This window comes from Tachypleus tridentatus, chromosome 3 (genome assembly GCF_004210375.1).
Source record: "Tachypleus tridentatus isolate NWPU-2018 chromosome 3, ASM421037v1, whole genome shotgun sequence".
Lineage (NCBI taxonomy): Eukaryota > Metazoa > Arthropoda > Merostomata > Xiphosura > Limulidae > Tachypleus > Tachypleus tridentatus.
The window spans coordinates 2106534-2131927 of NC_134827.1; the positions used below are offsets into that span (position 1 = coordinate 2106534).

A 25394-nucleotide genomic window follows, 5' to 3' on the forward strand; every position below is an offset into this window, starting at 1 on the left:
AATATAGCTCTGACCGGAGAAAGTCTACTTTTCAAAGAACTTCAGGCTATCACCTTTGTTGTGATTTCAGCATACGGACAAATTTTTATCGTGAAGGTAATAAATGTTATGTTATAAACAGAACTAGGGTTGTTTGCTTTTTGTTTTGATTGTTGTTACGCACATAATTATGCAATCGAGTGTGCTCTATCCATTACGGAGTGCGAAACATGATTTTAGCTTTGTATGCCTATCGACTTAACTCGAAACCAATCGGGATAACAGAATTAGGATTAGTTGAAGTGTTATTTTGCAACAATCACAGCGAGGTAGACTTTAAGTGAAAAGAACTTCGTAAATGTATAATTTCGATACAGTAACGATTAAAATTCATCTACATTTATATGTATGTATAGACAAAACGTTTGTTCAACACTCGGTTTAAGAACTTTATAAACTTTGAAAATACTCTTCTTATAAGTTGTACATATCTGAATCACTTGGTTAATATTGAAACAGATTATAGCAAAATAACAAGTTTACGACATGTCCTTACTCAGCACGTGGAAGATTTCAACATACTTAAGTATTTCATTGGATACAAGTTAACACCACGAGACGATTTACGAATGCCTCGCGTGTATTGGGGTAATGATATAGTATCACTTGAAGTTTAACTAGACATGTATCTGATGTTCAGGTACATACGCGAGCATTTCATTTCTCGAAACTTGAGCTATGACACCTCGTGTTTGTCATGAAAAACTTAAGTGACTCTAGCGCTGAAATGTTGAAGCTCAATATTTTATCCAGTACAAAGGAACTAACTTCACAATAGCAGTAATTATTACTGGTTCTTTTGTTTTCATTTACACGTGAAGTAAGTGAAGACGTCGAATAAGATGCGAATCATTTCTGAAAACTGTAAAGGTTACTGTTCTTTTTTTCTTTTTTTTTTTTTTTACAAAGAATTTACACCCCGAAAATGTTTATTTTATAAATATTAACAAAAATAATTATGCTTTGAGCAGTTGCATTTAACAGTCTTCACTATACAATGTTAATGTTATTAGTTGTGTTTGTTTCTTTTTTGGATTACGCGCAAAGCTATCTGCGCTAGCCGTCCCTAATTTAGCAGTGTAAGACTAGAGGGAATGCAGCTAGTCAACACCACCCACCACCGACTCTTGGGATAATCTTATACCAACGAACAGTGAGACTGACCGTAACTTTATTACGACCCCACGGCTGAAAGAGCGACCATGTTTGGTGTGACGGGGATTCGAACCCGCGACCCTCGAATCATGAGTTAAGCGCTTTAACCACCTGGCGATGCCGGGCTTATTAGTTGTGAGCGAAAATTATGGCATAATTCTCTTATTACGTATTTACTAGACTATGATTTTTTGGTGATTAGCAGTGCCAAAGAATGAGAAACACCATACGAGAATTCAACAACTTAAAATGCGTTTAATCTGTTTTATCTTGAAGCCTATACAATTATACATTTTAAAGTTCCAACACAAGCCCCACCAAAATGCCTGTCTTGAATGAATATGGAAAAGCATCTCAAATACTAATAAAAGGCGGAAACAAAATTGCTGCAGAATAACTTTTAAGGTCATGAAACCACTGTTCATTACGTTATGCCACGTGTAAAGTTAAATATTTATAGGTTACTCAAAAAAAACTAACAATAATAAAATAAAACGCAGTAACTTTTTTCTTGTTCCTGAAACCGATTATTTTTTTAACAATTTTTTGTTTCAGAAAATCGCCCAAGGTATCACGAAATCTACCTGAACAGAGCAGTCAATAATACTGAAATAACAGACTAGCCTAGCCAATAGCACCTACCGCTAATTTTTGGACTACTACTGCATGATCAAATAGTGGGATTTGACTACCACGTCCTCAAAAGGGTCGCGAAAACAAAAATGCATTGATAAAATGTACTTTAAACCTAAATATTCAAATCACCGTTACGTGTTATGATTTATCCCGGACAAATCTTCAATTTATTATGTTACGTATTAGAACTTCAAGCAGCCTTAATTGAGTAGAATTGTAATTTTGATTTAGATATCAATTAAATGTCGATGAGTATCAAATTTATGATACTTGTCAACAAGATTGATAAAGAATTTTCTTTCCCAACACAAATTTATTTTAATATTCAAGCAATAATGCAACTTGCAGTAACAGATATTACATATAGTTCTTATAAATAATGACTTGTATGCAAAAGTTTATAAATAATACTAAATCTATCTGGTTTGGAACTGAATATTTTATCGACGGTTCACGATGTACGAATCAATTTCGAGTTGATATAATTACAATAAACAAAGAAAAAATATGCATTTTGCGTTGTTAGACTCAACCGCTTATTTGAGCAGAGCTTCGAAAGATGAAAACAAGAAAAGGGAAAATAAAAATAAAAACTTTAGCATTTAATATGGAAAATGTGAATACTATGAAATTAGCCTAAGTACTAGCTGGTCAAATGTTTAAGACCATACTGAAACGAAGCGTTAATCGGGAAACACGAAACGAAATTTAGTCATTTGTGTTCAAGCATTAACGTTGTCAACATCTTCCACTAACATCTCCTGTGTTGCATTGGGTAAAAACATGGCAAAGGCTAAAAAGTTGACAGAGTTTGAACGTGGCAGAATTGTCGAGCTACAAAAGCAAGATCTCTCTCAAAGTGCTATCGCTGGTGAGATTGTGCGTAGTAAAACTGCTGTTCCAAATTTCTTAAAAGACCCTATAGGATATGGAACGAGAATTTTAAGTGGTCGGCCCAAGAAATTTTCGCCGGCGTTGAGCAGGAGAATTTGATGGGTTGTCCGGCAAGACACCAGCTGATTGCCGAACCAGATTAAGGCCCTTACGGACGCAGTATGCAGCTCAAGAACAATAAGGTGGCATCTACGAGAGAAAGGCTTTAAAAACCGTAATCGTCTTCAAAAGTCACGCCTCCTTCCACACCACGAAACAGTTCGGTTAAACTTTGCTGAGAAGCACCAAACATGGGACGTAGAAAAGTGGACGAAGGTTTTGTTCTCTGATGAGAAAAAAAAAAAATTAACCTGGATGGTTCAGATGGCTTCCAACGTTACTAGCACGTTAAGGATATCCCACCAGAGACATTTTCTACACGACACAGTGGTGGAGGTTCCATTATGATCTGGGGTGCTTTCTCCTTCCATGGAACAATGGAGCTTCAAATTATACATGGGCATCAAACAGCAGTTGGCTACATTGGCATAATCTTCGTGAAGCCATCTTCACCACTTGGAATAACATTCCAGCCAGCCTTTTGCAAACGCTTATATCAACCATGTCAAAGCAAATGTTTGCAGTTATTCGCAATGACGGCCGTGCAACTCACTACTGAGACCTCTTGTTTGGCATTTCCTACCCTGTTTAAGACTTCTGTTTGGTATTATCTTAAACTTTTGACCAGCTCTTATTTAGGCTAATTCCATAGTGTTCACATTTTCCCTATCAAATGCTTAAAAAGTTTATTTTTATTTTCCCTTTTCTTATTTTCATCTTTCAAAGCTCTACTCAAATAAGTGGTTGAGTCTAACAACGCAAAATGCATATTTTTTTCTTCATGCTCATTGGCCTTAAGATTTTGGCCAGGAGTGTATCTAATGTTCTCATAGAATTACTTACGTCCGAAGTTAATTCTATTAAGTTCAATGGTATGTGATCTTTGAAATCCATAAGCATTCCTGATCAAATATCTGTTGTTTCCCGATTGATAAGCGTTTATCACAGTTTTAGCTTCCGAGGTTTACAGTGTACTAACTGTAGTAAACCAACAATATATACTGTTTCTTCACATGCTACAATGACTGCCTACAATGGAAAAGCAAATAACAGGGTTCAATATTTGTGAGAGAAAAATAATGATATTGATAAAACAAAATAAACCTATACAGGATATTTCTAATAATACAAATAACTTTAAGATGTAGATCCTGTTAAAGGTTGGTTGGATGATTTAGTGTTTTATAGCACGAAGCAGCTAGGTTATCTACACCAAACATCCGGTAACAAGTTAAAAGTAAATTTAGCAAAATTCATAAAAGGAAATTAAGGTAAAACAAAACAAAGTTTAAAAAACACATAAATAGCATAAAACAATGTTTACATCTAGTCCACAACGTTAAGAGAAAAACTACAGTAATTGAAGTTGTAAAGGACTTTCTGTAGCGTAACTGTAATTATCATAATTCGTCAGGAAGACTAACAGTTAAGTACAAAAACCACCATCAGTCACCTGAAGTTGACCTTTCCAGTCCTGGTTCTGAGTTATTTGACATTATGGCCATTTTCAAAAAGGAAAGTAATAAAAAGGATTTAAAAGACGTGTAGCAAAATTATAATAATAACTCGTCAGGATGACTAACGGGTAGTTCAAACAGCAGCGTTAGTCACCTGAAGTTGGCCTTTCTAGTCCTGGTTTCGAGTTATTTAATGTTACGCCCAGTTTCTAATTTCGAATAGAACTAGATAAACTGTGATTTTTTTAAAGGGAAACACATTAAAAAGGGATGTAATGTATAAATTAAAAAAAACTTAAATAGTATTAAAAACATTAATAGCCTTTAAAAAACTAAAAACATTACTAAGGTGGACAGTGTCACCATCACCAATAACACTAACATTATGGACAAACATTGGGACAAAACATGTTTAAAATGGTGCCGTTGTTGACAGTAGTAACGACGACAAACAAAAATGTGACTTATTGTGATCTGAGTGTTACACATACTACACACTGGTGCATCAGTTCCAGATAAAAGAAAACGATGAGTTAAAAACTGTGACCAATGCGTAGTATAGTTGTATAGTATACAACTCCCTCTGTCCTATCCTAACGGAAACGCGACGGCCAAAGTCCAATATAGGGTTTTATTAGGAAAAGCTTGTTTTCACGTTGCTCACGTTCCAAGTTCCAAGTCTATTGATGGCTTACAGACAATGGCAGGATCAAGTTCTGCAAGAGCAGTGAAAGAGGGCCAGTTTGCTTGATCCAGCTTCCACCGGGGCACGCGGGTCGGGTGGCATCAACCACAGCCAGTCTCTCTCAAAATTATAGGAAAAGTATCACTATCTCGTGAATTATTGTCAACCCTCCAAGAAAAATGTGAGAATAATGAAGGTAAGTAAATTAAGAGTTCAATAGCAGTAAAGGACTGACTAGGCGCATGAAAATAAGTAATAGAACTGCTGTTGAAAAGAGAAAAGTTGTGATCAGAGAGCATACCTCTATGGAGGGACCCCTCCTATCAATATCAGCACTTTCCCAAAGGGGATAATGTCCATTAAAGTCACCCAGGATGAGAAAGGGAGAAGGCAATGTTCAAAGAGAGCATCAAGGTAATCCTCGAAGTTCCATTGTATCAGTGTGGCCATTTTCATTTACGTGTCGGCGAATTTGGTGTAAAACCCTTCTGTTTACAACCACGTCTTTTTTTTTCCTTACTGTCCTTAATCGAGGGAGGTGTACAGACCTCCATGGATCCTGTCCTGGGTCGATTAAGCAGGTCTTTGCTGTTGGAAGGAGATTCCAGTGACTGAAGACGTGAAAGAGTGATCATTTTGCATCTTGAGACGGAAGAAAATGTACTCGAGGAAATGCCCATACCCGGAACCAAATGAAGTGGATCTTGGGGTTTGCTGGAACGAATATCAGAGAGAGATGAGTGCTGACATTGATTCCTCAACTTTTTTACCCATGGAGGTCAAAAGACTTTTCATATGGTTTGAGAACGATTCTTTTGGAGGCAGAGAGATGTCTGCGGTCCCACTGTAGTAGTGGAACAAAGTGTAGCAGCACATCTGAGATGAAGTGGTGGACAACTTTTAAACCTCAGGATAAGTAATGTTTTGAATCGCCTTCAAACGCTGCACCTCTTTCCCTTCCAACCACTTGGGACAAAAACGAAAGTAGGACGGGTGAGAGCCATTGCAATTGATGCAATGAGGGTCCGTTTCACACTCGTAGGCATCATGGTCCTTGCCGCTGCAACGAGCACACGTCGAGGAACCACGACATGACGTCTTCGAGTGACCGAACCGCTGACACTGGAAACATTGGAGAGGGTAAGAAATGTACAACCGTACTCTGTAATTAAGATAACCTGCCTTGATGGTGGCAGGCGGACGTGGTGAAGTAAATGTGAGAATAAGGACATTGGTCAGCAATATTATTCCATCTTTGCGAGTGGAGATACGCCTCACTGCAAAATCTCCTTGGGTGGAGAAACCAGCGAGAATCTTTGACTCTGGAATGTTCTTTAAATCCTTCTTAACAATAACTCCTCGTGATGAATTCAAAGTAGCATGAAGTGTAACCTCAATAGGTACATCCCCAATGGCCTTTGAATGCAAGAGGAGTTCACTGTGTTGAGATGTGGATGTTTTCACCAATCTGTCACCAGAGCCAGCAAGTCCCTCTAGTCCTTTCTGATTGAAAGAGAGACATTTGCTCTTAATGTTTATCTGAAAGTGAATGCAATATAAGAAAATGAGATACAACAGGTGGTACAGATGGTGAGGTTTGCTGCTCAAGATCTTCAAGACGTGGTCGTTTACCTATAGATTGTTTTTTCATTATTTTATTAAGATTTTAAATTGGAGTATCCATAATAAGAAATGGAAATTTCGGTGCCCACTGACCCCACCCACCATGGAGCCCTACGAGGTGGTCGCATTACAAGGTCAAACAAGTATACTGCAGCAATGCCAGGGTTTCGTGAGCACTATACCCAAACATCAGCATCAGATACACTGTCTGCGACACCTGATGAGAACATACAACACTGGTACTTGGTTGATCCTAGCCCGAGTGGACCAGCCGATTGACCCAAGGCCGCCCGTCTACAGGAATTCAAGACCAAAGTGGTGTGTTAGGGTTGGACCCCTCAACCACCAGGATCCTCTCCACCCCTTCACGGGTTGCCACGCATGGCAAACACGTGGGTGAATGTTTAAATCCCAGAGGAGGTAAACTGAAAGAACTGAACCTTCCCTGGGAGGTCCCCTCACCACGTACAGGAATCCACACTGAGGGGTGTTAGAAGAGATTCTTAAAATTTCAGTTAGAAACAATACTGTATTTACGTACATATATATACTCGAGAATCTTCTACAAACTTAGTGAACAGGCAAAAATTTCGCAGTACATATTTAACAAAAGAAGTTACATGCATTTCTAAATATACATTTAACTCACACAAACGTAGATATTAAAATATATAACAGTAACTCCGTCACACGATCAATATACTATTTTCTATCTTATGGTATGTCTGGGACCTCAGTTACAGATTGTGTAGTTTATAATCATTCGGCATTACACATTCAAAACAGGATAAAATCCATCGCTCGACAGCTAAGGAAATCATCTGTTTCGATCCATGAATTTCGTGACGCTGCATATATATCAGACTACATATCTTACAAGAACATTCCGAAAAAGTGTGTGTGTCTGTAAGAGGGAGACAGTAAAGAAGATAAAAATACTTAAATGCACATTTGTCACTATGCATTTATTGTCTTTCGTTATCAAATATTTAGTTACGAAAACGTGGTTGAAGCAGCATTTTATGAGGAGCTACAAAAAAGATGGAAAGTCTACAAATATTTGACAACAATATTCTATTATTTGATTTTCTGTTAAGTTTTTTGAACATACTGCATTTGCGTCTATTTTAACTCAATAATGTCACTAATCTTGTAAGGTAATATCTATACATAGGAAGGACCTTGAATTTTTGAAATGTTTTTGTGATTTATATTTAATACTCAGTCTGCGAATCAGGTATATACAAACACACACACGTTTGGTTAGTTGATTTCCAAGTAAAGCTTATTGGTAAGAGTACCTTTAAAAAAAAATCTGAATGGGAATTTCAACCCCTCACGACATCTGGAACCCGAATTTCCTCAGGTGTTGTCGAAGTTGCACTAATTTCCATGCCGTGTGGGAGTAAAAACCAAAATTTTACACAAAACAGTTGTGATGCACATATTGCGCAATACAAAATCTGGTTTTTCATCTCTATAAAAGCTATTTTCTCTGCAGTTTCAGAAGTTATTCGAAGCATACTTGCTGGTATAACATGGCTAAATGTGGTACCTGTCTGACCGAACATTTCTACTATTTTGTGCAACAGGAACATGAGGCAATCTCCAAAATTCTGCATCTTTATGGTCAAATAATGTTGAAAAATTAGCCAAAGTTTTTGTTTGTTTGTTTTACGTTAAAAGATGGAGACGTTTATCGGCGTACATTTTTTTTAGTTCTAACAATAATACAGGAAATAGTGAAACCCCTATATAGCCCACTCAATCCCCCCCGAATTCAGTTTGTATACAGACTCGCTTACAGTATTAAATACATATATATTTCAACTTGCCATGAATGAATAATGTACTGTAATACAAATGTTCTACTTGTTTATTTTCTAATCTAAATATACAATATTCATCGAAGTAATTTATACCAAAGAAACAAATTAATGAATATATCCAATCAAACAGAGGATCAATACTGATACAAGTTTCTCTACACGCTCAGCATTATTTCAAATCGTTTTACTACAATGTCATCAATTCGCACTTCATAACAGTAATCTATATATTCTGGATCATTCGACAATTGCCACAACTATTTTCTACCGAAGGATAACTGTATAGCAAACTAACAACGAAGATTATTAACAATAAGACTACTAGCTATAACAGTGAATCACTGGGAAGTAAAGATTAGTACACTCGTTAAAAGATGTAAAACCACTCAACCAACATCCCATTACGTTGACACTGACATAACTCACGTTCGCAAACCGATGGACCAGAAAAAATCTTCGCTCAGAAAGTGATTGTTAACAAGAGCTACATATCTCGATTAAATGTGCACCGTATCATTTACAAATGATTTTGTCTTTGTATAGAAGCATAAATAATAAGTACAAGTTGCATTCCAGATATACTAGCGAGAAAATGATAAGTTAAAACTAAAAATATGAAAAACATTTGCAAGTGAGAAACAATTACATTGGATGCAAAAGTCTTTGTCGGACAGGTCTGTCACGTAATGGGATATGTTACGTTAATGAGGCAGAGTACAGCATTGGCGATTTCTTATTTATTATTAGGAAATCGCACTGATACCAATTACACAAAGACATTTCTTCACTGTATAACGAAAACAAAGAAGAATGACTGGATCAGAATAGAAACAAGTCATATGTATAAATCTCTAACAATCCTTCTATGAACCACGGAGAATGAAACCATAGAAAATATGAATTGAATGGACTTTTGAGCATTTAATATGCTTAAATGTGGTATACTAAAAAATGAATGTCAACATACAATGTAGATTATTACGAAAATGTGTCAAGATGTGTGGTCTAAACTAACCTTGTCATTATTTAGTGAAAACTAATAAGGACAACAGCAGAAGTCGAGTTATGGTGCATAAATACGGCTACAAGGCTAAAAATGATTGACGATAAACGAAGTAGTCCCAAGGGGAAAGTGCTAGAACTGGAACTATTGTGTTGTAATAATTAACCGTAAACAACATTTAAGGCAGATAACGCTCTGCGAATTAGCATGTACGCTTGCATTTCGACTCCCAGTCCTTAATGGTATCGTATTTCTATTATTTGGAATCTACCATAACTTTGCATGTTTTAAATCTTTTTTTTTTAATCTTCATTTCAAGTTCAAAAATACGAGACCGATTCCAGATATTTATGAGCTTATCGTACGTTTACTTACAGCACAGCCATCGAGTATTCAACGAAAATTACAGTAAGATAATATTTTAAATAATAATGAACAGAAATGGTTTCCAGTGTTTTATAGATATCACTAGGTATTAAACAAGCATGCGTGTTATTTTTCGTTTACAATATATTGTCCTCACCTCGGATTCGAACAAGGCCTGCCGCACACTGCGTTTTGAATTTCGCACTAAGCTACTCGAAGGCTATCCGTGCTAGCCGTCGAAATGTAACAGTGATACATGAGAGTGAAGACAGCTAGTCAACAACACCCACGACCAACTCTTAGGCTACTCTTTTAACAACAAATAGGATTTATCGTTACATTACAACGCCCCCATGGCTGAAATGACGAGCATATTTGATGACAGGGTTTTGAACCTGTGAACCATATATTGCGAGTCGAGTGCCCTAGCCACCAATCAGGTTATGTCAGGCTGTCGCATACGAGTGCTATACTACCTGGACTAAGGGCAACCCCTACTGCTTTATAATAAGGCATTCCTAACTAATTCGCATACTGTGTGTGCAGCAGTTGGAGCAGCTGTTTGTATAGAAAGCATATGTGTAGATTGGAGTTTGAATATTGTGATTCAGTTGATTAAATTACTTCTAAAAGGGTTGCTCAAATTAAGCCGAATGCAGAAGAAAAACGTTTAATTTTCAACAAAATAAGATACCCAGTGCCAGATAGTTGGATTGGTAAACAGTGGAAGGAATTCGGTCATCAATAAATAAAAAGGAAATGTCAAGGGCAAACTAGACACCAATCAGTTCGATCTTTGAATGAATACCAAAGATGATGGTTACAAATTAAGAAAATAATTTTTATGTCTGAAATAAATTTTAATAATATTTATATTTAAATTGAACTTAAACCGGAACTAATAACGTTTAAGTGTAATGTAAAATAAATCTTTCACTGTTGTGAAGTTGTTTTAAGTTACCTAAAGTTTAAGCAGATTAGAATTAAATATAAAACCAATATATCAATGAAGACAGCACAAAAATACAAAACTAAAACCTATAATAAATATATTACACTGAATCATCTGTTGGGTCTACAGTGTGACTAATAATTTCTCTCTTTTTTTGCACAAAATATTGTTTTATCCGAAGTTATATAATATTCAAGATCCAATAATGGGTTTTATCATTTTTTTTTCTCTTGTTGTTAAGACCCAGTTTCTTATTTCAAACAAAAAATCTAAACTTCAATGGTGAAAAACTGCGAAACGTGTTCATCACATGTTGTAAACCACGTAAAGGTCAACGTCATACGGGAGAAAATGCGTTTGTGTTCTAAACATAAAAAAGTCTAAAGTGGTGTATAACAAACGCCTAAGCCGACGAGAATGTCTTATTTCTGTGTTGCAAAACATTTTCTTCAAAATGAGTTTAAAAGAAGTTAAACTATAACAACTGCATAGGATTTTTCATTATAAGAAAATTAAAACAGAAAAAAGGATAAGCAGTAGCCTACAAGACGAAAAAAATAAAAAACTGTGCATGCAAACCAGCTTCATCAAATAAGATTACAAAAATTACAGAAATATGAAGAGTTTATACAGAAAAAGTGAGAAGACTATTTTGTGATACTAGCCGCGATCCGTAAAACATTTCCGATAGTTTTTAATGCCTTTTGCTTAAAGTTTCCTTATTCTATCATTTTCACGCATCTCATTTAAGCTACGCTTTCCTGCAAATATTGTGTTAAATCGAGAAATCTTGGTCCCGTTGGCTGAAAAAGACTCTTTAAGCGATCAAACAAACTCACGTAAACGTAACTTTAATAATTAAAACTATACGTAATCAGAGTAAGGATATTTATAATAGTGTACAGACTACGGAAAAGTTATGAGCGTTTAACATACGACACGATTTTGCGAGTTGAAACAAATTCTCAGAAAGGAAGAATAAAACCCGTAGTAAACGGTAAAGTAGTTACATGGTTTTTATGACAGGCTAAGAAACGAACTGAAGCTAAATTATTGCAAACTAAATAAAAAGTTGTAATGAAGGAAAATTAGCTGAATATGCAGAAATGTCTCATTGCGTATTCACGAAATGATAAAAACAGTTTTAAATGAGGTGAGCATGCGTATTTTAGACCAAAGTCGAGAGAGCCCATAGAAATTGTATTTAATGTAGTTTTTTTTAAAGGAAACTAGACGCCGATTGAGTGTTGTTTGTGTGAAATACTTTCCAAATAAAAACTAACGGCGAAACAAGTCAGTCGACACGTGATGGCAACGCCATTCTGCGTCGTATACCATACTGACTGCATTGAAAAGTCTGAGTAAGAGATAAACAGGTAAGGTGATTCTGAATTGAAAAGTCATTATGCAATCCTGACTCCTTGTACAAATGCCTTTTTTAACGAAGAGATTTGTAGCGTTTGACCGAAAAATCTGCAAGAAAGTTTCGGACAGACAAACGTATTATTCATATAGATTAGTGAACAGCTACCTACTTGACGCCAAAGTGCGCTGTCTTTAACTTTGAACTGACAGACCGGACTAGAGGTTTAGACAGCTGGATAGCCGACAGCACCTAACACCACCTCCTAGACTACTCCTCTCTGACCAACTAGTTACCTTTATACAGCACCCACGACCCCAATGTGCTCGGCGTTTTTGTTTTTTTTCTCAATCGTACAGCTACCTACGGTCGGTCAAAAGTAATAAGAAACTGAATTCCATGCATTTTGTGTTTGTTACAAAACGAGGTTACAATAAGGTACGAAACATTAACCAATTATAATGTGCCACAGACAAACATAGAATATTTAAATAATCAAATATCGTCTCACTAATATGACAAAAGGTACAAGTTCAATAAAAGTTTGGAAAGGTAATAAATAAGTTTTGAGAGCCATATTCTAATCATTCCAAGTAGCGATGTATATATAGTTCCTTCTAGCGTTGAGCATGACAAAAACTTACAAGAAAGAACCACTAATGCTACAAGTGCTGTGAAAAAAAAAAATTGACGGGGAAGGGGGAGGCTAACCAAGGTCAAAGAGTAAGAGTCTTTCCAATCGATCCATAAATGCCGCCGATACTAAAACATTACTAGACATAGCTTTAAAACTACTTTTCCCCCCACATTCTAACGTAAAAAAACACAAACAAATCAACAAACTCAACAATTCGCGTATCAAGTTTACGTGTCACATATACTGAATATTTATGGGCAAAAGCTGAAATATAAAAGAAAGAAAAAACGAACGAGAGAGACCGGACTGTCGCTGTGTTATTCAGCGATGTCACTGCAACGTAAATGGAGAAGACCAGTGAAAACTGACGTGGTCGCACTCTACCAGTAGCCAGAAACATTGACACAAAGCAGTTTTATAGTTATTAGAAGTACTGTGAATGGTAGAACAAGAGTGTCAGTATATCCGAGATCACTGCAGAATTCTTTCACGCTATTCTTTAATGATTAGTGTGAAAATACGCAGCGTTCTACCATATAAATATTTATCAAATATATAAACAGTTCTTCGCCACTCGTTTTAATTATAAAGATATTTTTTACTAGTTATATCTTGTTTGGAAGCTTACCTCAGAAACATCAGGTTCTAGTGGAAGGTAAATTAACAAGCACTGACTAATGAATCTGATTTATCGAGCTTGAAGAAAAAAAAAGCTAAAAACTTTGGCAGCTGTAGAAGTCTTCCATATAAACATGTAGTATAAATATTTTATGGAAATATGTTTATATTTACAACGACTGTCTAACAACTGAAAAGTTTCTCCAGCTGGCACTTTTATCAATTGTGGTTTTGTTTTTGGCGTCAAACGCTATTTTTTTGTAATTACTACTACCATCTCCACTCATTACTGTGGTCTACTAATGAAGTAATTCAATTCTCACCCAAAGCTGGGTTCAAGTTCTTATGCACAAACTGACTAAATTTGTTGAATGGGATGACGTTAATCTAATCGCCTCCAGTCACGTGCTTTATATCTCATTTCTTGCACTTTGCAGTGCATCAAAACAAAATATCCGTTATCAAAGAACATACGTACATGCGCTCATACACACACCGGTATAAACATAACAATTACAACTTGTATTAATTCGGAACGTTCACTTAACTGAAAACTGATAATTTAAATGTGGTTTACACAGTAACTGTCTTTGTCTTCATGAAAACTCACTAGATTCGATCACGTTACACAACAAGGATAGGAAGAAAATCAAAATTACAATTAGTACAACTAATTAAATATATTTTTCTTGCATTTATAGTTATGAAGGTTAGAACGAATTGTTCCATTGGTTGAATACCCTCACTATTAACGACATTTTCGGCCATAATAACAGATGCATATATGTGATATAAGGGTGCTTTAAACTTTAGTCAAAAACCATACGGAGTTCACTAACCTCCACCCCTAGCGTATTGTTTGCACGCTTGTGATTTTATAACAAAACAATAAGACTCCTTAACGTGAAGGCTAAAAAATGTAATAAAATGTATTCAAACTGTACACAAAAAACACTATCGTTTTGCTACATAATCGAAAATCTTCACGAATGGAAACAGTGTTATTATAACCTAGGAACTTAACTATTTTAAATAGACCACTCACTCACGGGTCAGATCAGTTTTGATTTAACTGTCCTGTAAAATATGTATATGTAACCCTACGACTCGCAGATCTTATCCTTTCAACCCTTTCCCTGTTTTAGGTCATTTAGGTATTATAGTATTATTTGACTACTTAGTAATTTCTTGTAAAATGATTGCACTCGAAATTATTTTATGTAACTAATTTACGATACCTTTTTTCCTTCTTTAATAGCTATATTTTTGTGCATCAGCATCAAGCGTGGGGCGCGTGAATATTCGATTCAATTTTATTACTCAATTTCTACTAGACCACCTTCACATTGAAATTCTTTTAGGTAGAACTGAAGTCCATTAATCTATGATACAACGGGCGAGGTCAAATACATCAATCGAAAGGATTTGACCTCTTGAGTCGAAAACCGTAATCAGATCTAAAATCGATCAAAATATGACGGAGTTGTGAGCTAAAAGTCTGTACTTGAAAAAAAATAAAGAATAAAAAGCAACAACAACGGAACACTCATCTATGAGCCGTTATGACGTGGTTAAAGATTGCTATATTTATTCTAGGTTTACATTTTCTCTTGAGTAAAAGTAACTTAACCTATCATTATCCACAAGCGCTTTGAGCGCCACGTGTAATGTTGCTACGAAGCTCTCTTCTAATCTGACAGGTTGAACTAAACCAGTTCCTATCGTTACGTTAACGAGCATCAGTTGCATATTAACATCAAATAAATGTAGCTGTATATCACATATGATACATTATTACCTAGGAGCTTTGGCATTATGTACTGTGAGTCATATGTACAGGACAGAGACAGAGCTACAAGATCAGAAATAACTATTTCTCTGTTCATCCATTAATTTTGTATCCATGTACGTGTTATAAAATATACACTTATTCTTTTTAATCGAAATGTTCTGAATACGTGTGAAGTTTCCTTTTGTTTTTATCTCTTATAAATTATAGGCCTTCATTGGTCACTGAAACAAATTACTTACGTGTCACCAACACGAGGTTTCCTTTACTTACTTCCTTCGCCACTTCAAACATCACAGATAAGCAACGAACTTGAGAAAACTACTCTGTTATGGAGAGAGATAGCGAATCAAAGAAAAAATTATATTACATATTTGGCTTTCGGTTTTATGTAACTTCCCATTTCCTTTAATAACTCTAAATTGTACTTGTACACCTAAGAAACGATTCTGCTCAGACACTTCATTGTTTGTCGTTGTTGAAGTGGTTCGTGAAATACAAATTTGATTTAACGTTTAAACAATATAAATCACACTCCTAAAACTACTACTGACCAGCAATAAAAAGTCATCACGTTTGTTCAGAGTAATACTCGTCGGTAAGCAATTAGATAGACAAACATTATTATTTGTAACTGTACAATAAAATAAAGTACAAGGTATTTGTTGATACGTGATTAGTCGTCCTTATACAACTTTGGATAATACAAGGTTACACAGGGACAACACTATAAATAAAAGATGGTCTTTTTTAGGGTATAGACTTTTCAGAACACTGAGGTGGTTATTAGACCCCGCCTATGCCCCTGTATATAGGTTTGTCTGAAATTAAGCACAAAGCTACACAATGGTTATGTGCTCTGCCCATCACGGGTATCGAAACCCAGTTTCTAACAGCGTGAGTCCATAGACATACAGCTGTGCCATTATAGGGGTTGTGTATTACGACGATTACATTTTAACTACAGCACGACGACATATAAAATGGGGCGTTTTATATGTACTGTAAGCATAAAAAAAAGGACCCAGGTCATTTAGATGAAAACTACTTTGGCAAAAAAGCAAGTTTCAAATACACATTTCCGTAGAACGATATTAATACGCAGCGTGAAAAAGTTCTCGGATCTTTTCATTGCATTAGGCCTGTGTAGAGGAGTGTATATGAATATCACGGATACCCTCAGAACAACAAAAAGCCATGGCGCCAGGGGGGTGCATTACTCGGTCTAGTCTAAACATTAGTCTTTTTACCACCGTTTCAGCTTAAGACTGATTCGGCATATCATCGAAGTTTGACTCCGGCTTTGCCACACACGATCTAATTTTCTAGTTTTAAAATGAAGCAATGAAAGTGAATTCAGTCATGTGAATTTCGCATTACTATTACTTTGATGTGTTCTTCGCCGTTTCATACGACGAATGAGAGAAAACTGAAACCATATACGAAACACTGTACTACCTGGAGCTTGTTCTTATCGTTAAGGAAAACAAGATAGTGTCTCAAGTTATAATCTCCTTTTACAATTTCCCAAGAAAATTATCCTCAGACTAAAAGATTTAACAATCCCCAAAAAAATTGTACTTTCTGCCTCCATAAATTTTAAAAGAACAATACAAAAAAATCTTCAATCCAGATAGTATTTTCTGAAAATAAAAAGCAAAGAAAAAAGTGCTACTTTTCACTTTAATATTTCATATGTTCGTAATTTTTTTCGTATTTATACAAATGAAACTTTTATTTTGAATGACAAAGGGAACAAGTACTATGTTCAAGCAAATTAACGCAAAAAAGCTCGTAATTTGATAACTGCTTTAAACGAGCTAGGCGCAGCAAATTGAATATATATTTAAACACATTAGACAAATCAGGGCTGACATTTAAACTGATTGGTGAGAGGTAAAGTGACCCAAATATAGTGTGCGGACCAATCGGCACTGTTGTTTGACTGTGTGGGTATTTGGGTATTGATGTTGTTAAATACCCAGGAGGGTCAGGTACATTTGACCTCTTCCTCCCTCCCGAACGATTATAGCGTCTGTCTTTAGGGTTTTTTTTTTTGTTTTTTTTTTTAAAGCTTTGGGCCAGAGTAAAGTATAACATCATACTCAGGTCCATTTCAGGGCTCAGTCCATGCATGGACGAACAAGGAGTTTTTTTTTTCCATTTAATTTTTTTTTTTTGTATTTTCATATATATATATATTTTTTTTGTATTTTTCTCCTTTTCTCGATTGAGAGAATGCTACTACTACTTGTAGTAACACAAACACTCACACAGAAAAGAAAGTAATAATAATTATTATTATTCAATACTTGAATAATAATTCAAAAAGAGAAGAAAATAAAAATAATAATAATGATTAAAAAATAATAATTATAAAATAAAAGAAACAAGGACTAAGTGTCTAGTGCATAGTGGCCAGCTTGTGTTACATTTCTTAAATATATGTTAAAGGGAGAGGTATTTAGTACCATTTACATCATGTACGTGATATCTGTCGAGATCACACATTAAGTCATTTTTGTGCCAATTCTTATTGAAATATTTTAGAGAATTTTGCAAGAGTCTTTCAGCTATTGTATCTATGTTTGCATACTTGTGCATGAATGTGGTTGAGGTGCTACGTGGTACTTTGTATGCTGAAGTTAGTACAGAATTTTGTATACGTTGAAGTTTCTGTACATGTGTGGGTGCTATGTTAATCCAGGCAGGTGATGCATATTCTATTGTTGGTCTAATGTACGTTTTGCACTGTTTCATACCAATAATTTTGTTTTGAATTTCGCGCAAAGCTACTTGAGGGCTGCCGTCCCTAATTTAGCAGTGTAAGACTAGAGGGAAGGCAGCTAGTCATCACCACCCACCGCCAACTCTTTGGCTACATTTACCAATGAATAGTGGGATTGACCGCACATTATAACATACCCACGGGCAAAAGGGCGAGCATGTTTAGTGTGACGGGTATTCGAACTCGCGACCCTCACACATACCAATAAAGGCTGTGATTAAATTTTATTATAATTATTTACAGTTCAAAAGTGTACTATATCAACAGCCACAGTTTCGCATACCATATAATTTATTTTGGAACTCCATCAGAAAGGTTGCCCCCTTGGAAGTCCATTTGGAGGACCCATCCCCCATCAGAAACGTGTTCCTAGACCTACATGAACGAAACTGATATGCAATTACTTACATTCGCGATTAACGCACACTATTTTGAGAATTTAAGGATAATATGCTATTCGTTCTGAGAAATATTTCATTTTTTAAATGATCGCTTTAATTTTAATTTTTTTCTTTAACTAAGTAACGATGTTTTGAAATGAAAGCACGGATAACCAAAGCTGTTAGATATTGGAATCAAATAAACAAATTGTGACAATGCAAGTTGGTGTGTCTAGATCTTTCGTTGACTTGCTATCAAACAGCCTGAATAAAAGTGTTACATCATTGTTTTTCGTTGGCGGATTCTTTTAAGTTATCTATTGAAAATAACCCATCGTCCAACCCACGTTACTATCACAAATGTATTTGATCCTTTTAAGGTCTCTTAACTACAAATGACGTTTAAACCTCTCTAACGTCACCATGGTTAACATAAAATCAACCCGGTAACTGAACAAGTGTAACAGATCCCCATACTCCAGGAGAATCTCAACTGATTTAACTATTGCTTGAGAAAACATAACTCCAAGTATCTCTACATTATCTAACTATATTCATGACAATTTTTAACTTACTCTATCATAGCTTTCAATGTACGAGAAAAACTTGGTCAACTTGCAACTTTCTAGGTACTCTAGGATTTTCTTAACAGCTAGCTGACGTTTAAATTACAACACTAAAAATATAGCTTATGACACTGCTCCTTCCTGAAATGTGAAGTCCCCTGAAAAGTTTAATACACTAAACTGTCCATTCACCAAATATTTTCTCTTCCGAGGCCCATGTTAAATACATGGGCTACGTCTTGACTCTTGATGTCACTCGCTGTCTTATCGCGAGGGAATTTTTCCCGGGATTGAGTAAGTGATCTAATGAATCAACTGATGGCCACATCGCTAATGATCTCATAAAAGTAGTCTCGATGCAAATTCCGGGATCTTACTCAGGTCGAGGTTCCGCTCAAATTCTTCTCCAAATCTCCCACTTTACCGTTCTCTCACAAACGCACTTCCAAAGGCGGATGACCTTTAGGTAGGATCGCCTCTCCTCCGAACACCTACTTATGTTAGAAGTTTGCATTCTCACGTTAAATGTTCTGCCATACCATGTAGTCTCGATGGAATCCAGTTTATCAGTACTTAGAGCACAGCTACATTTTGCTTTACCACGAAACAATTTAAGATTTTCTTCGGTAAAGTCATATATGACACCTTCATTTTTCACATCTAGAAGAGCTCTTACAACTACAATCTGTCATGACATGCTCGAGTATTTCTTTACACTCGGTCACTAAATGAAGAATTATTGCTATTTACTCCTGATATGACTATCTTACTCTTTGGTAAGGCAAAGACTGCTAGCCTTGTTGTCACGGACAATACAGTCTCTTGTGTAATAAATGTTATGTTCCGCACAGTTCCTGGTCATAGACTATGAAGCTAGCCTAGCCTTTGTTACTGTCACTGCATGAAATCAGTTCTAAATATGCACTCTTCTTCTATGTCAGTTACCTACATATCGGATGTCAAGAACTCTTCTACAGTAAGTGTAACGTCTAACTTGACGGAACATAATGTGGGCATTGATCCCTCTTCTTTCTTCTCATGGCAGTTTATCGCAGTCCATCACTAAATCGTGTCTAACAACTGTCAATCAGTATATACTGCTAGATTTCCTATTAATAGCTCATGGTCTCATGAACGATTTTCCCGAAATAATTATCATTTTTTTCTCATTTGGGACAGATGTAGTATTCTCAGTTAAACTTTATTTTATAACTCCAAATAATTATCGTTTTATCTCATGTCTAATTAACCCTTTCTTATTCAATTGATCTGACTAACTCAGTCTCATTGGCTTAACAACAGATGTTAATTTCTTACAGTTTCAGCTACAGTTGCTACCTTCATCCCTTGACGTCACACATGGAGCATCTACTATATTTTGGTTTATTTCCTCTGCTCTGTTTAATCTTGTCATATTTATCAGTTATTTCAGTTCTTCTGGGCTATTGTTAAAGGGAGTTGATTTGTCAGTACTGCAGGATCCGACATCCCGTTAACTTCTAAAAGGTAATTTTATAAGTTCATCTACGATCTTCTCGGATTCCATCGCCAACAAGAGATCTTCCTTTAAAGGGCTACAGCTGTTTTGCTTCAACCTAATTCTCATATCCGCATCTGTTAGGGCGTCTACAAACTACACATGCTAACGAAATCCGTTATTTCACGAGGGGTGTTCGCGTAAGATAACAGACAAAGCCTTTCGCATTATCGGCTAAGGCCTTTTCGTTCCTCCTTACCTAGTCAGAAACCTTGTTCTGAATACTACTTTATTGTGCAGCGCTTCGAACCTGCTGGACAAGGCGGCCGCCAATGTTTGACAGTTGTTACGGGTCTCAGTTGGAAGGTTAATTTTGCCAAAGTTGATACTTATACATGGCCAGTAAGATGAATGACTTGTTAAATATTCCCCCTGTTCTCTCCGAAAATGATTTTAAACTATGCCTAGTATAACTACCATAGTACCTCCTCATCATTTGTTGGTTTATCTACAGGCCGATGTTGAACTGATCCTTCACGAAGATTATACAGTAGTAGCTATTGATAATAGGTGTAAACAAAATTAGTTCGTTCACGTGTAACGGATAGCATTTCCGGGCTAAAACTTTTGTGCCAATGCAAAAGAGGAGTAGGTCGTTTAATATTCGCATTTAATAATCCACTTCATTCTGACACCGATGTCCTTTTCTACCTCTTTAATGTCTTTCTTTACTTTTATGTCTTTGTACTTCGTGTATCTTAACATCATACACCCCGTAGCTAATACAAATTACAACAGGATAGAGGGTCAGGTATGCCATGTATTGAACACTATCTGCATAAGATGGCTAGTAGTGTGATATTTTGGTCGGAGAATGTTTGACACGAGTACTTAATTCCCTGCTTATTACAAGCAATTCATAATTTGGTTGTCAGCAGCGTAATGAAAACTATTAAAAATCAAATGGCAGCACAAATGATGAGAAAATACTTAACATTAAACTGCAACAACGAACACGACATTAAACAGAATTGAACTGAAATTAATAAATTAAAGCAACATGAAATTAAATTTAAAACTACGAATTTAACTAAGGATCACACAAACTGACAAAAGAACGCATAATTTAACATCCTTATCGACCATTAAGAAAAAAAGGAAATAATGAAAAATCTTACACGTTATCTTTTTTGACTAACACAACTAGGAGAGGAGGGCCTTCAGAAGTCACGAATTCTCTACAGCAGACAATTAAAAATTTTAAATCTTTACTTGAAAATTAAAATATGTAATCATATCATTTGGTTCTATATGTCTCATATCACAAATATGAAACATTTATATTTTTATCCATTGTACACACGGTCTGATTAGTAATCAACCATAAAACAATAAAAATATCAATACTAGAACTTAAAACGTGTAAGATATACACAATGTGATGTCAACGTAAACATATTTGACAGAAAAGTGAATGCCCTACAGGCCTACACAATAATGAAATGGTGCCCAAATTCTGGTTCCCGAATGCTTTTGGGGGTTCTCTTATAAAAAAAAAGTCCGTAATGACTGAAGCAAAAGTGTTTGCGCGAACCAATCACACTGAGCAGATAACTTTCAAGATTCCTCATTAGAAATGGAAAGGTGAGGAATGTTGTTTTTTTTACTATTTTTAAAATTACGATGACGAAAAGGTTTCGTTTAGTCAAAGTGACATGAGTTACGAAAATGAAATATTGGAATAGTGTCGCTGTATTCGTGTTTTAACATTACTATTGGAATTATAAATAATAATGTATTAATAGACAGTGAAATAAGTGTTATTTTATATTTCCAAAATAGCTTTTTGGAATTTATACTTATTGAATGGAAAAACTTTTGAAAATATTTATTTTTAATGAGGAGTCGCGAAATTTTGGCGCTTTCACAAAAGGGGTTTGCGTGATGTTACACTTCGGGAACCACTGCAATAATGCATCACAGATTTGATAAGCTAGATAACCCATTCTCAGAAAACGAGCAAACTAACATAACACTAATCACGTCCAAATACTATTATGAACCTCACTTGACCCTAAATTTACACAATTACAATATGTTGAAGCTATGATTAAAACTGTAACACTAATACAACAAGCTTCTCCTTATGCGTGCAAGTTAGAACTTGATGGTATTTATTTTTACCTGACAAATCCGGGTATCTACCCGGATGATTGGTTTAGAAAATTGACGTTTCTTTATTCGAAATATTTTTCCAGTAAAAAAAAAAAAAAACTTGATAAACTTTCTTTCGTTGAGTCGTATTTAATAAAAGTGTGTTCTTGCTTATATTTTCAGCTTTAAGGTATTTTACATTCGCTATTAAAACAGAAGTACATTTATCTCGCACTTTAAATACTTAGATAGAATTCTGCATTTTCTAAGCAATAAATAAGTAACAAATAATATACAACAACAAAGTCCTTCAATACTAAACACAACAAACACCTATTTTACAGCACCAGGTAATAACAGAAAACCCTTCAGGGTTTTGAGTTCTGGAATTCGTGCCATAAATAATTCTCCACCCCTGCCTCTCATGGGAGAGACCCTCACGCGCCTTTTACAAAGAAAGAAAACTTAAGGCCTAAACTTTCCCAACATCTTATGGGGAGGAGCGGTTTTGTCTAATAATATTCGTAGGATGCATGACGTCATTTTCGAAATCCGGTCTTCCTCCTTTCTTTCGACACTACAGCAAAATACCCAAACAACTAAATGTTATTTTAGCTTTCACTTCGGTTAATTTTAGGTACTTGTATAGCATTTTATAAACGTCTCACACAGAACCATTCAGTGGTGCGTAACAACAGTTATTATCAAAGTAGTATCTAACTTAAAAAAAAGTTTGGCATGAATCTTTTTTTCTTATCTTACGTTATCCAGGAAAAAGGTTTAAAAATAAATAATTGAAACAGATAGTGTTCCGATAGCAGACAGTGAACATGAATACAAAAGGTCTAACAGGTTGAACTTGAAGGTACAAAAACTTCAGAACCAGTCGCCAGTGTTTCTAATTTATTTTAAAAGACGTTACAATTTCTACGGACACACGAAAAACCATGTTTAATAGTACAAAAAGGTGTTGAGTTTTTAATTAAACTGGTATTACCGCATAATGTTATATTAATGACAATAAACAATAATATTACAACTATAGTTATTTAGGCCTACGTAAAAAAAAAAAAAAAAAAAAACTTTTGTGAAACAACCTCTCCCTTTAAATCTAGTTTAATTTTCTACACTTTCAAAAATTTATTACAAACTGTATAACTTTGTTGTTACTTTTTTCAATTAGCAGGGGTGATCGCTAAAGTGCTTTTCACAGTCACGTAAAATACCATGAAAATAACCAAATGAGAGTTGTCTGTATAATTAAAATGAATAAATAATATCAACGCAAAGGAAAATTGATACTTCAAATGTTAAACAGTAGTTTTACGTAGTGCTTGACTGTCACAAGATAAATGAACGGATGGCAGTGTGTAAACTACAAATCTTCCAGAAAAGGTTTGTATACGCATACTTCATATACTTAACCATAGACCACGTACTATTTTCAATTTAGCTTTAAAGAAATTAAATAATACTGTTACCCACTAGTCCTCTTTAATTAATAACATCCAAATGTGACGACAGTTGGCATGAAGTTTTCAGTTGCTAACCAAAATCTGACAACAAAGGCAAAACTTCGATTTAAAAAAGTCAAGTTTTAGACAAGTATCAAATTGCAACTTGTGTACCAAAGCACATTATGCTAATATAAATGACTTGTAAGCATAATAACAGTGGTTTTATTTGGGGAACACACTTGTTTTGGCAAAATATTGGAATTATCTTCTATTGAAACATGTGGAGAGTATTATGTTCCTCAAATAAAACTTTCATTATGTTTATAACTATAAATCGTTATAACCTAATAGTTATCTTTGTTTTGGAGAACTGTTTACTGTTTACAAACACGTGCTTGTTAGCCTAGACGTCCTATATTTCTGTATAGATGTATTTACCCACACATTAATTATTTTAAAGGGATAAAATAATTTATCAACTGCAATTACCTTTCCCTTACAACTTACCAAAGCTAAGGTGAACCTCCTTTCTAGCTCATTTGGTTCTGGCATGGGCATTTTGATACAGTCAACTCTGGAATGCTTATTTCGCATTGAAACCGGGTGATCTTTCGTCTGTGAACTTTCCGAATTTCCCATACTTACACAGTTCAAAGTAACTAATATTTTTCCCGTTAACTCGTAAGTGCCTTATGTATATCCATCTTCAACTGTGTAACTATATATTACCACAAAAATCCAGCATTTCCGTATACAGCAAACCTACTTTTTAACTTCACATTTTCAACACACAACCCCCTCTATACCTTACTCAAATAATTTGTATTACTCGTCTTATAGTTTCAAACGTTGGATCGCTTAATGGTAGGCGCCAACGAGTCGGCGCATACATTCTGACTAAAACGTTTTCAGCCAATCACAGATGGCACATATCCCGAATACTTTTCTTTCGTCATTTATTACACCAACGGTAGATAGCAGCACAAACAACAAGACAAGGCAACTATTTGTAAATTTTATATGAAGTATAAATTAACGCAATAACTTCTGCATTATTTTCAAGTCAGTTGTTAAGATACATTTAAGAACAATACATTTAGTTATTCACAGAATAACTTTTTCTATCAGGAGAAATACCAATCATATTTTTTGCGCTTTAAAAACTACAAAGAAGTTTATTTTGTTTGATATCAATAAATGTAGGTGCTAGGAAATTACGAATTACGCGTACTGAAAGAAAACTTATGCCAGAAAGAACTGATGTACGACAGATTTATTGTTTGTTAAAAGTAACAAATTTTCAGTTAAAGTAAGCAAAATGTCAAACCTTATAAGAATATAACAGTAATCAAAATTGAATATAAAAAAACGACAAATTTGAATAATTGTTTTTGGAAAAGTAAATAAAGAGATATTTCTAAAGGTTA

At 35.2% G+C, this 25394-nt stretch overlaps 1 protein-coding gene across 2 annotated transcripts in view; it reads right to left on the reverse strand.

Moving 5' to 3' along the window:
• The window catches only part of LOC143246207 (formin-like protein), a 125754-nt gene extending 100888 nt beyond the window's left edge, over positions 1-24866 (reverse strand). For both annotated transcript variants that reach the window (XM_076492460.1, XM_076492461.1), the window contains exon 1: positions 24475-24866. In XM_076492460.1, the coding sequence (XP_076348575.1) occupies positions 24475-24606 (132 nt within the window). In that variant the 5' untranslated portion in view covers positions 24607-24866. The remainder of the gene's footprint in view (positions 1-24474) is intronic.
• Positions 24867-25394: the final 528 nt, after the last annotated feature.